This window comes from Periophthalmus magnuspinnatus, chromosome 19 (genome assembly GCF_009829125.3).
Source record: "Periophthalmus magnuspinnatus isolate fPerMag1 chromosome 19, fPerMag1.2.pri, whole genome shotgun sequence".
NCBI classification, from domain to species: Eukaryota; Metazoa; Chordata; class Actinopteri; order Gobiiformes; family Gobiidae; genus Periophthalmus; species Periophthalmus magnuspinnatus.
Window position 1 is genome coordinate 701,674 of NC_047144.1, and position 13,250 is coordinate 714,923.

At 41.5% G+C, this 13,250-nt stretch overlaps 1 protein-coding gene across 3 annotated transcripts in view; it reads left to right on the forward strand.

Moving 5' to 3' along the window:
* LOC117387568 (NACHT, LRR and PYD domains-containing protein 3-like) overlaps window positions 1–13,250 on the forward strand; it is a 157,510-nt gene that overhangs the window by 9,762 nt on the left and 134,498 nt on the right. The window contains exon 11 of one of the 3 annotated variants that reach the window (XM_033985098.2): window positions 128–911. The exons of the other annotated variants lie outside the window; for them this stretch is intronic. Coding sequence (XP_033840989.2) covers window positions 128–669 — 542 coding nt within the window. The 3' untranslated portion in view covers window positions 670–911. Of the gene's footprint in view, window positions 1–127; window positions 912–13,250 lie in introns of those variants that run through there. 3 annotated transcript variants of the gene reach the window in all.

Consider the following 13,250-nt stretch of genomic DNA (forward strand, 5'->3'; position numbering starts at 1 on the left):
TGCTTCGATGAGAATCTACAGTGTAAATAAGCATGGAAATAAAGAAGAAACATAAAAGACAATGTGTCCAAACATCTGACTGCTCATGTGTTCTTCTCGTGTTTTAACTTTACTCTCATTTCATCAGATTTCTGTGATCTCACTCTGGATCCAAACACAGCTCACAGAAACCTCAAACTGTCTGACAACAACAAGAAGGTGACACGTGTGACAGAGGAGCAGCCGTATCCAGATCATCAGGACAGATTTGAGACCTGGCCTCAGATTCTGTGTTCCACTGGTCTGACCGGTCGCTGTTACTGGGAGGTCCAGTGGAGTGGATGTGTGGACATTTCAGTTTCCTACAGAGGAATCCTAAGGAAAGGACGCTGTAACGAGAGTTTGTTTGGACTGAATGATCAGTCCTGGAGTCTGCAGTGTTCTAAAGATGGTTTCTCTGTTTTTCATGAGAACAAAGAAACCCGCTTCTCCAGCTTCAGGACCTCCTCTTCTGGGACAGTCTCAGTGTTTGTGGACTGTCCTGCTGGCTCTCTGTCCTTCTACACAGTCTCCTCTGACCAACTGACCCACATCTACACCTTCAACACCACCTTCACTCATCCTCTGCTCCCTGGGTTTACTCTCTGTTCTTCTGGCTCGTCTGTTTCTCTGTGCACTCCGTCGGACTGAAGGGGACTTTAAGGTTCTAAATTACACAAAATGGACTCTTGTAGCTTTACGTCGTGTTCTAACGCTGTGTCCTCCTCAAAAACAGACCAGAACTTGTGTCTGTTTCAAGTTAACAGCTCCTTTTACCTTTAGTTCTGTAGAGACTGACAATTCCAGATTCACTGAAATGCTCCAAATGATGATCCTAGTGGAGGTGAAGTTTAAAAACACAGTGGAGCGTTTTCAGTTTGAGAGAACCACATTCTGTTCATGTCCTTTCTTAGTTTTGATGCTGTAAATATTGATGGAAATAAAGAAAAAATAGAAATGAAAACGTCTGTTCAAACTTTTACTGGCAGACACCTGTGACTCACCTGTGAAGCCCCGCCCACTGCAGCCCCGCCCACCTGGACTGAGGAGCGGCTCTGACTCACTACAGGAGTCAGAACAGGATTTAAAACTGTTTATTTCACTCGGCTGTGACTCATTCTCTACAGAATAATTGTCTCACAAAGTAACTCCAAGTGTTTTACAGAATAAGAAAGACTTTAAAAGAAAACACGACAAATCAAAACATAAATAATCACAAATGATCATCATAAAAACAACATTAAAAGAAAAAAAGTGCAGAATAAACCCTGTTCAGTCACAGCAGCTAAACAGAACTGAGCCCGGATTTAAACACGGTCAAAGTCAAGGCCTGTCCTGGTTTAGTCCTGGTTTAGACCTGGTTTAGACCTGGTTTAGTCCATGTTTAGTCCTGGTTTAGTCCTGGTTTAGACCTGGTTTAGTCCTGGTCTAGTCCTGGTTTAGTCCTGGTTCAGTCCTGGTTTAGTCCCAGAGGAAACAGCAGTCGACAGAACAAAACTAAAATATTGCACCAAAACATTTTCTCTTTATAAAACCAAAATTGAAGCGTTTGAAGTTTGGACCAGAACGTTTCAGCCGATCAGAGAAACTGAGCCAAAACAACTGAAACAAACTGTGGTACATTTTCAGGAGCAGATGGATCATTTTAAACCCGTCTCTGTGATACATTTGTTTATTTATTTTGCCTCAAATCAAACCACATGTTTCACTTTTTCTTCGTGATTCAGCTTCAGTCTGGACCTGCTCTTTAGGGAGTTTGTTTTTAATATAATCTGGTGCAGATATAAGTCACACAAAGTGGACGAGGACTGAAACGGGACTAAACCAGGTCTAAACAAGGACTAAACCAGGACTAAACCAGGTCTAAACCAGGTCTAAACCAGGACTAAACCAGGACTAAACCAGGTCTAAACCAGGTCTTCTGCTGCCCCCTTCAGGACAAATACAAAAGTCTCTCAGTTCATTTATAAAGTCCATGTGTTTCAGATCTGACGTCATTAAATTCAACAATTGTAGCATTTTTCTAGATTTTTCATTTTGTTGAGGTTTATATAAACTCCACACAGACACAGGGAGAACATGCAAACTCCACACAGACACAGAGAGAACACGCAAACTCCACACAGACACAGAGAGAACACGCAAACTCCACACAGACACAGAGAGAACACACAAACTCCACACAGACACAGAGAGAACACGCAAACTCCACACAGACACAGAGAGAACATCCTTTCTCTTGTTTCGTCCGTGTCTCTCTCTCTCTATTCTTCCTCTCTTTTCTCTCTTTCTCTCTTTTCTCCTTCTTTCTTCTCTCTCTCTCTTCCTTCTCTCTCTTTTGTCTCACATTTATCCTTCTCTCTCACCCTCTCTCACTTTATTTTATCCCTTTCTCTCGCCTCCTCTCTTCCTCTCTCTTCTAACATTTTACCTTTCCTCTCTTCTTTCCATCTCTTTTGTCCTCTCCTTCCCCTATCTTTCCCCCCTCTCTCTCTTTTCCCCTCCCTCACTGTCTCTTTTCTCTTCCCCCCTCTTTTTCTCTCTCTTTCCTCCTCCCTCTCTCCTCTCTCTCTTCCCACCTCTCCCTTTCTTTCTTTACTCCTCTCTCCTTCCCTCTTTTTCCTCTTCCTCCTCTCTCTCTCTCTCATCTACCCCTCCTTCCCCCATGCTTTCCCCTCCCTCTCTCTCTCTCTTTCCTCCTCTCTCTCTTGTCTAACATTTTGTAGTTGCTCAGTAAAAATAATTCAGTCTGTCAGAATGATGGATGGAGTAGAAGAGAGAGAAAGAGAGAGAGAGAGAGAGAGAGAGAGAGTCAGAGAGAGAGAGAGAGAGAGAGAGGAGCTGGGCCCAGTCAGGTTTAATAGAGTGATAGAAGAAAACAACAAGCCAAATGGAGAGATAAAGAGGAGGAAATACAGGAGGGATGGGGCCAGTGGGGTCAGTGTAGAGGGGGCGGGGTCAGTGTAGAGGGGCGGGGTCAGTGTAGAGGGGGCGGGGTCAGTGTGGAGGGGGCGGGGTCAGTGTGGAGGGGGCGGGGTCAGTGTGATTCTGAACGTATCATTCTTCATGTAGATAAAAACGTTTAATGCCACACTGGAATTTTGCAGAATAGAAGTCCATTTTCTTCATGGTGACGTCGCTCCTGTGACTGAACCCTGTGACACAGGCCCTCTGACCCCTGTGACCCCACTGACCCCTCTGACCCCACTGACCCTCTGACTGGTTTAATCCTGGTTAAGTCCATGTTTAGTCCATGTTCAGTCCTGGTTTAGTCCTGGTTCAGTCCTGGTTTAGTCCTGGTTTAGTCCATGTTTAGTCCTGGTTAAGTCCATGTTTAGTCCATGTTCAGTCCTGGTTCAGTCCTGGTTCAGTCCTGGTTTAGTCCTGGTTCAGTCCTGGTTCAGTCCATGTTTAGTCCTGGTTCAGTCCTGGTTCAGTCCTGGTTCAGTCCTGGTTCAGTCCTGGTTTAGTCCTGGTTTAGTCCTGGTTCAGTCCTGGTTCAGTCCTGGTTCAGTCCTGGTTCAGTCCTGGTTTAGTCCTGGTTCAGTCCTGGTTTAGTCCTGGTTTAGTCCTGGTTCAGTCCTGGTTCAGTCCTGGTTCAGTCCTGGTTCAGTCCTGGTTTAGTCCTGGTTTAGTCCATGTTTAGTCCTGGTTCAGTCCTATTTCAGTCCTGGTTCAGTCCTGGTTCAGTCCTGGTTCAGTCCATGTTTAGTCCTGGTTCAGTCCTGGTTTAGTCCATGTTCAGTCCTGGTCTCTTCCTGCAGGTGCAGTGTCTGTGCACAGGGGGCGCTGTGGGACAGTTGTATTTCTTCATGTTGTTTGTTTTTTAAAGTCATAAAACATTAAAGTTTGTTTTGCTCCTGATTCTTCGCTGATGGAGAAAGGCGGCGCACAGGGGCATGCTGGGACATAAACGCCTCCTCGTTTTATCAGGCCACATTTGGACTCACGTCTGTCCTCGTCTGAGCGGCGGCCATCTTGTCTCCGGGTCACACTTCGCTGCAACTTTCAATTTGACTCGAGCTAAAAAACCCAATCACATTTTACTCATTTATGAATCGGCCCAAAAATGAAGCATTAAATATTGAGATTTCCAGATTTGGATCAGTGATTCTGAATCCGCCATTGGCCCAAAAGTGCCTCCTGTCAATTATACAAATCATGAATTTTAAATCAGGAGATAAATCCCCAAACACGAGCGCGTCTGTGGAGAGGCGAGTTCATTCTCCCGTGAGCCGTGGACGAGGACGAAGCTTTGACTCGTGTTCCCACGATACGTCTCCATCAAAAACAAGTGTCTTTGGTTCTTCAGGTGGGAGTCTGAACCAGGACTAAACCAGAACTAAACCAGGACTAAACCAGGTCTAAACCAGGTCTAAACCAGGACTGAACCAGGACTAAACCAGGACTGAACCAGGACTGAACCGGGACTAAACCAGGACTAAACCAGGACTGAACCAGGACTGAACCGGGACTAAACCAGGACTAAACCAGGACTAAACCAGGACTAAACCGGGACTAAACCAGGACTAAACCAGGACTAAACCAGGACTAAACCAGGACTGAACCAGGTCTAAACCAGGACTGAACCAGAACTAAACCAGGACTAAACCAGGACTATACCAGGACTGAACCAGGACTAAACCAGGACTGAACCAGGACTGAACCGGGACTAAACCAGGACTAAACCAGGACTGAACCAGGACTGAACCAGGACTAAACCAGGACTGAACCAGGACTGAACCGGGACTAAACCAGGACTAAACCAGGACTGAACCAGGACTGAACCGGGACTAAACCAGGACTAAACCAGGACTAAACCAGGACTAAACCGGGACTAAACCAGGACTAAACCAGGACTAAACCAGGACTAAACCAGGACTGAACCAGGTCTAAACCAGGACTGAACCAGAACTAAACCAGGACTAAACCAGGACTATACCAGGACTGAACCAGGACTGAACCGGGACTAAACCAGGACTAAACCAGGACTAAACCAGGACTAAACCGGGACTAAACCAGGACTAAACCAGGACTAAACCAGGTCTAAACCAGGACTGAACCAGAACTAAACCAGGACTAAACCAGGACTGAACCAGGACTGAACCAGGACTGAACCAGGACTAAACCGGGACTGAACCGGGACTGAACCGGGACTAAACCAGGACTGAACCGGGACTGAACCGGGACTAAACCGGGACTGAACCGGGACTGAACCGGGACTGAACCGGGACTAAACCGGGACTAAACCGGGACTAAACCGGGACTGAACCGGGACTAAACCAGGACTGAACCAGGACTAAACCAGGACTAAACCAGGACAATACCAGGACTAAACCAGGACTGAACCAGGACTAAACCAGGACTAAACCAGGTCTAAACCAGGACTAAACCAGGACTGAACCAGGCCTGAACCAGAACTGAACCAGGACTAAACATGGACTAAACATGGACTAAACATGGACTAAACATGGACTAAACATGGACTAAACCGGGACTGAACCGGGACTGAACCGGGACTGAACCTGGACTGAACCTGGACTGAACCGGGACTGAACCTGGACTGAACATGTGGAATCAGTGTTTTAGTTTCATGAGACCGACCTCCATTGTGTGTCAGGTGTCCGGTGTATGTGTGTTTGTGGGTGTGTGTGTAGGTGTGTGTGGGTGTGTGTGTGTGTGTGTGTGTGTAGGTGTGTGTGGGGGTGTGTGTGTGTGTGTGTGTGTGTGGTGTGTGTGTGTGCCTGTGTGTGTTTGTGTATGTGTGTGTGTGCCTGTGTGTGTTTGTGTGTGTGTGGGTGTTTGTGCGTGTTTGTTTGTGTGTGTGTGTGTTTGTGCGTGCCTGTGAGCGTATGTGTGTGTGTGCCTGTGTGTGTGTTTGTGTTTGTGGGGGTGTGTTTGTGTGTGTGTGCGTCTGTGGGTGTGTGCCTGTGTGTGGTTGGTCCGGTCCGGTCCAGTCCGGTCCGGTCCACTGGTTTGTCATTAAATGAGGATCAGTTCTGCTGCTGGACTCTGGTCTGTGATGATCTGGTTTGGATCCTCAGCTCTGTCCAAAAACAGGAACTTATCACAATCCAAAAAGTCCCCAAATGTCAGAAGACAGAACACACAGCAACTCCAAATACATCTGCAAATATGTCTGCATGTATGTCTATGGTATAATGTGCAGCAGTTACCGTGGAGACACAACGCACACATTCAAAACAAACTCTGTCAGATAAATATAACAGAAAACTATGAGCACATTTCTGAGTTTAGGAGTTTGATTTTACACAAAAAGGTGAGAGCGACCGACGGGAAAACTGTTGGCTAATGCTAATGCTAATGCTAATGCTAATGCTAGCTTGTGACTTGTGTGTTATTTGAGAGGGACGTGTTTAACCGCACAGATCGGCTGTTGTAGTTAAAGTTTAGTCAGTTCTTTCTGGTCAGATTGTGGTAAAACAAAACTCAGATTAAAGTCAGACAGTTTCAGACAGAGCAGTGCCTCCAGTTAGCGTCACACCCTGATGCTGATGTTGGTGATATCAGCTGCGTCACTTGTTTCATACTTTTGTTGGTAAATTCTGGGGGGTGGGATTTTTGTCATAAAGATGGAAGGTCGTCTGATGTTTGTGCGGAAAAAAAATAAAAATAAAATGTACAATTTATTTGATGTATGGATGTGTTTTTTTTATTTTTATTTGTATTTATTTTTACATTAAGTTTTAATCTGACATAATTTAAAGCCACAGTACGTACCTTTTTTGACCATAAAAGCAGGTGGATGTTTTTATTACCCTGAGCGTGCTCGCATCTCCACAAACCCGCCTTCTGCTTGTTTCCTTTACCTATAATATTCCACACTACAGCATAAAACGTATCTATATCAGTGTAGAATGTTCCACAATATGGTTTTAACTTCATATTTCCATGGATACGTGCAGGTGACTGCCGCCTCCAGAAAGTTACACACTGTCTCTTTAACTGAATGGGAGCGTGAAACTTTGAGACATGATCCAGAGCAGAGACTTAGACACAGCCCGAGTGTGTTTGTGTGGACTGCCCTCTGCTGGTCACTGCGCCTCATCACACCTGCAGCATTTACACCACTGGAGACACTTTGATTACATCATACTTTACCATGAAATATCCAAAAGAGGAATTTAAAAATATTTAATCTGGTTATTTCTATTAGTGACTAGACACAATAACTTTTTATGTTTCAACACAAACCTGCAAAACCCGTAGAAAATCCATTTGGTCTGCCCCTCATCTGAGTTAAACATGATGTCATCTGAGTTAAATATGATGTCATCTGAGTTAAATATGATGTCATCTGTGTTAAATATGATGTCATCTGTGTTAAATATGATGTCATCTGAGTTAAATATGATGTCATCTGAGTTAAACATGATGTCATCTGAGTTAAACATGATGTCATCTGAGTTAAATATGATGTCATCTGAGTTAAATATGATGTCATCTGAGTTAAATATGATGTCATCTGTGTTAAATATGATGTCATCTGTGTTAAACATGATGTCATCTGTTAAATATGATGTCATCTGAGTTAAACATGATGTCATCTGTGTTAAATATGATGTCATCTGTTAAATATGATGTCATCTGTCTTAAATCTGATTGGCCTCTACACTCTGCTGATGTCATCTGAAACGCGGTGACATATTAGTTTCAGATTTGCTCGTTCTTCTTCTTCTTCTCTGGTGGTCTCTCTTGATGATCTTGGACGTTGTACTCTGGCCCTGTACATGTGTTGTGTACAAAAGTCTGAAATGGCGTGTTTAAACCTCGGGGAAATGATGGGTTGTATTTGAAGTTTGCACGTAAACTGGGAGTAAACTAGGATTCTGTAGGTGGTTTAAACCCCAAATTTGAAGTGTTTTTTTTTTTTTGTCTCTTTTTTTTTCAGTTTGGGTCTAAACACAAACACATGAATTATCGTGTTTATGAGCTGCACTTTGGAGGTTTACGGCGTTCACTTCGGTCGCACTAAAACCAGACACACCGAGGGCACGGGGTTCAGAACATTTACACCGTTTGGAAAAAGAGCTAAATTCAAGTAGAAATACTGTTACCTCAAAAAATATTACTCGAGTAGAAGTACAAAGTGGTCCAGATACTCGAGTAACCGTTTGGACATAACATCAGATGATTTGAAATGAGACAAATTAAACCAGATCTGAAGGAGCAAGAAACACAAATGTTCAAATATAAAGCTCACAACTTTTACTCGAGTAAGAGTACTGTTACTCTGTACACTACTCAAGTAAAAGTATGAGATCTGAATATTACTTTGGACAGTACGTAAAGGCAAATCCAATTACTTCTTAAGTGACTCAAGCTGCAAAAGTAGTTTAAATGTTGTGACCACATGTTTATTTAAAGATGTACTGTGTAACTTTTCTGCTGAGGTCCAGAGTCCAGATAATGTCCAGATAAAGTCCAGATAAAGTCTAGATAAAGTCCAGATAAAGTCCAGATAAAGTCCAAATAAAGTCCAGATAAAGTCCAGATAAAGTCCAAATAAAGTCCAGATAAAGTCCAGATAAAGTCTAAATAAAGTCCAGATAAAGTCCAGATAAAGTCTAAATAAAGTCCAGATAAAGTCCAGATAAAGTCTAAATAAAGTCCAGATAAAGTCCAGATAAAGTCCAGATAAAGTTCAGAGAAAGTCCAGATAAAGTTCAGAGAAAGTCCAGATAAAGTTCAGAGAAAGTCCAGATAAAGTCCAGATAAAGTCCAGATAATGTCCAGATAAAGTCTAAATAAAGTCCAGATAAAGTCCAGATAAAGTCCAGATAAAGTCCAGATAAAGTCCAGATAAAGTCCAAATAATGTCCAGATAAAGTCCAGATAAAGTCCAGATAAAGTCTAAATAAAGTCCAGATAAAGTCCAGATAAAGTTCAGAGAAAGTCCAGATAAAGTCCAGATAAAGTCCAAATAATGTCCAGATAAAGTCTAAATAAAGTCCAGATAAAGTCCAGATAAAGTCCAGATAAAGTCTAAATAAAGTCCAGATAAAGTCCAGATAAAGTCTAAATAAAGTCCAGATAAAGTCCAGATAAAGTCCAGATAAAGTCCAAATAAAGTCCAGATAAAGTCCAGATAAAGTCTAAATAAAGTCCAGATAAAGTCCAGATAAAGTCCAGATAAAGTTCAGAGAAAGTCCAGATAAAGTCCAGATAAAGTCCAAATAATGTCCAGATAAAGTCTAAATAAAGTCCAGATAAAGTCCAGATAAAGTCCAGATAAAGTCCAGATAAAGTCCAAATAATGTCCAGATAAAGTCCAGATAAAGTCCAGATAAAGTCTAAATAAAGTCCAGATAAAGTCCAGATAAAGTTCAGAGAAAGTCCAGATAAAGTCCAGATAAAGTCCAGATAAAGTTCAGAGAAAGTCCAGATAAAGTCCAGATAAAGTCCAAATAATGTCCAGATAAAGTCTAAATAAAGTCCAGATAAAGTCCAGATAAAGTCCAGATAAAGTCCAGATAAAGTCCAGATAAAGTCTAAATAAAGTCCAGATAAAGTCCAGATAAAGTCTAAATAAAGTCCAGATAAAGTCCAGATAAAGTCCAGATAAAGTCCAAATAAAGTCCAGATAAAGTCCAGATAAAGTCTAAATAAAGTCCAGATAAAGTCCAGATAAAGTCCAGAGAAAGTCCAAATAAAGTTCAGATAAAGTCCAGATAAAGTCCAGATAAAGTCCAGATAAAGTCCAGATAAAGTCCAAATAAAGTCCAGATAAAGTCCAGATAAAGTCTAAATAAAGTCCAGATAAAGTCCAGATAAAGTCTAAATAAAGTCCAGATAAAGTCCAGATAAAGTCCAGATAAAGTCCAAATAAAGTCCAGATAAAGTCCAGATAAAGTCTAAATAAAGTCCAGATAAAGTCCAGATAAAGTCCAGATAAAGTTCAGAGAAAGTCCAGATAAAGTCCAGATAAAGTCCAAATAATGTCCAGATAAAGTCTAAATAAAGTCCAGATAAAGTCCAGATAAAGTCCAGATAAAGTCCAGATAAAGTCCAAATAATGTCCAGATAAAGTCCAGATAAAGTCCAGATAAAGTCTAAATAAAGTCCAGATAAAGTCCAGATAAAGTTCAGAGAAAGTCCAGATAAAGTCCAGATAAAGTCCAGATAAAGTTCAGAGAAAGTCCAGATAAAGTCCAGATAAAGTCCAAATAATGTCCAGATAAAGTCTAAATAAAGTCCAGATAAAGTCCAGATAAAGTCCAGATAAAGTCCAGATAAAGTCCAGATAAAGTCTAAATAAAGTCCAGATAAAGTCCAGATAAAGTCTAAATAAAGTCCAGATAAAGTCCAGATAAAGTCCAGATAAAGTCCAAATAAAGTCCAGATAAAGTCCAGATAAAGTCTAAATAAAGTCCAGATAAAGTCCAGATAAAGTCCAGAGAAAGTCCAAATAAAGTTCAGATAAAGTCCAGATAAAGTCCAGATAAAGTCCAGATAAAGTCCAGATAAAGTCTCTGTAATAATGACCTCACCTTTAGATCATGTGACACATTTGGACCGAGCCTCCACAGATCTGATCTTTATCACAGCTGTGCTCTGAACTCTGGGACGACACACTCAAGGAGGATTATGGGTAATGTAGTCACCCCGCCCTGCAACAAAAGCCCCAGTGTGTTCAGTTTAAATATAGAATTATATCTTTACCACGAGGAGCTGCACTTTTCATTCCCTGGATCAGGCTCTGGGAGGTTTCCCTAAACTCTGGGAATCACATTTTACACACCGAGGAGGATTATGGGTAATGTAGTTAATCCATCATAGAATAACACACTATTATGTTGAGATTTATCTTTACCACAAGATACTAAACTACTTTTTATTCCTGGATTTGTGGCGTCTTAAAAACATGAAAAACAGAACCAGTTTATTCCAGAGTCATCCTTCACTTACCTTATGTAATCTGAGCATCATCGTTACTCACCCTGATGAGTTTATAAGCATTTTCCACAGCGCTCAGACACAAGAGCAGAGTTTAGCCTGCTCTGTGTGTCTGGAATCTGCAAAAATAAGATGTGCTCAAATATATGACAACTTTTTATGTTCTAGTTTGGACTCTGGAGCTTTTATTCCCTTAACTCTGGGAATCACAGTTTTACAAAGCAAGGAGGATTATGGGTAATGTAGTCCACCGTCCTACAACAAAAGCCCCACTGTGTCCAGATGTGTATATAGACTTATATCTTCACCACACTGTACTTTTCATTTCCTGGAACAGGCTCTGAGTGGCTTCTTTTAACTCTGGGAAGCACAATTTAAACACCAAGGAGGATTGTGGGTAATGTAGTCATCCCATAATACAGCAAAAGCCCCAGTGTGTTCAGGTTTATATATAGACTCTGTTTACCACAAAGGACTGTACTTTCTACTTCCTACTTTGGACTCTGGAGTTGTTATTCCCTCAAAATCTTCCCTCAACACCGGGAACCACAATTTAAACACCAAGAGGCATCGTGGGTAATGTAGTTAACCCGTCCTACAACAAAAACCTCTTTATATTTAGACGTATATCTTGACCACAGGGTTTTTTTAAATTTCCTGGTCTGGACAGAGGAGGCGCCATTTTGGGTCCTTCTCATGTGTAAATGTATATACATGTGTGTACAATATATACATGTGTGTACAGTATGTACATGTGTGTACAGTATATACATGTGTGTACAGTATGTACATGTGTGTACAGTATATACATGTGTGTACAGTATATACATGTGTGTACAGTATATACATGTGTGTACAGTATGTACATGTGTGTACAGTATGTACATGTGTGTACAGTATATACATGTGTGTACAGTATATACATGTGTGTAAATGTATGTACATGTGTGTACAGTATATACAGATGTATATGTGTGTCTGTGTGTGTGTGTTGATCTGTGTGCGTGTGGGGGTGTGTTTGTGTGTGCGTGCGTGCGTGTGTTGGTGTGTGTGTGCGTGTCTGTGTGTGCATGCGCGTGTGTATGTGTTGGGGTGTGTGTGTGTGTGTGTTGAGGGCTGGATACTTGTGGATGAAGTTTAAATACTACGTTGTACTGTGAGGTATTCTTATGTGGAGAAAGAGCTGACAACGTGACTGTACAACCACAATGACTACTACTACTACTACTACTACTACTACTATTACACAGAACATAGTCATCTACTACTGCTACTACTGCTACTACTATTACTACACATAACGCAGTCATGTACTATTGCTGCTACTGCTACTACAACTACTACTACTACACAAAATATAGTCATCTAGACAGGACTTTAAAGTTAAACGTGTTTCATGTTTACTGCTACTACTACTACTACTGCTACTACTGCTACTACTGCTACTACTACTACTACTACTACTACTGCTACTACTACTACTACAAAGAACATTCTTCAAGATTCTCTTTTACAAATGTCTCCTTGGGATAAGTATTTTACATTTTCTAACTATAACTACATGAACAATATTTGTATTTTGAACATGTATTTTGTCGTGTATTTTGTATTTTGTCGTGTATGTAACGACTCTTCTGTTTCCAGTGAGGGTTTGAGGTGTTTGAGCGCCCTCTGCTGTCAGCAACGAGAACGAAGGTTTAGAAAGTAAACGACGGAAGTGCTTTTCCCCGTGAATGCTATGCTAACGGACCCATGCCATGCTAACAGAACCATGCTATGCTAACAGAACCATGCTATGCTAACAGAACCATGCTATGCTAACAGAGTCATGCTATGCTAACAGAACCATGCTATGCTAACAGAGAAATGCTATGCTAACAGAGCCAGGGGTTTGTTGTGAGCACAGTTTTTCCGTGATGTTTTTTTCCGCAGTGATGGTTTATGGTCTGGAGTTTTATCTATGACGCAACTAAAGTGACAAAATGTGAAGGGAGCACTTTTGTGGCTCGGAGAAGGCGACTTTGAATCGATGAAACAAAATACAACTCCATGTTTTTGATGAGAGTCTAATATGATTAAAAAAGACAAAAAAGTCAGTTTTACATAAAAAAAAAAACTTTGTCCAGACAAATCAATAACATCTCCATGGAAACCACCTGAAAAGTCCCATAGTCCCTCTTTAAGAATGTCATGTTTCCCGTCGCAGGGTCTGATGTTACGCAGGTGGTCACCGTCCTCTGTTTTCATCGAGTCTCCGCAGAAGCCGGTGTTTCACTTACCCATAATGCACCTGTGTTTTTAAATAAGCCGTCACC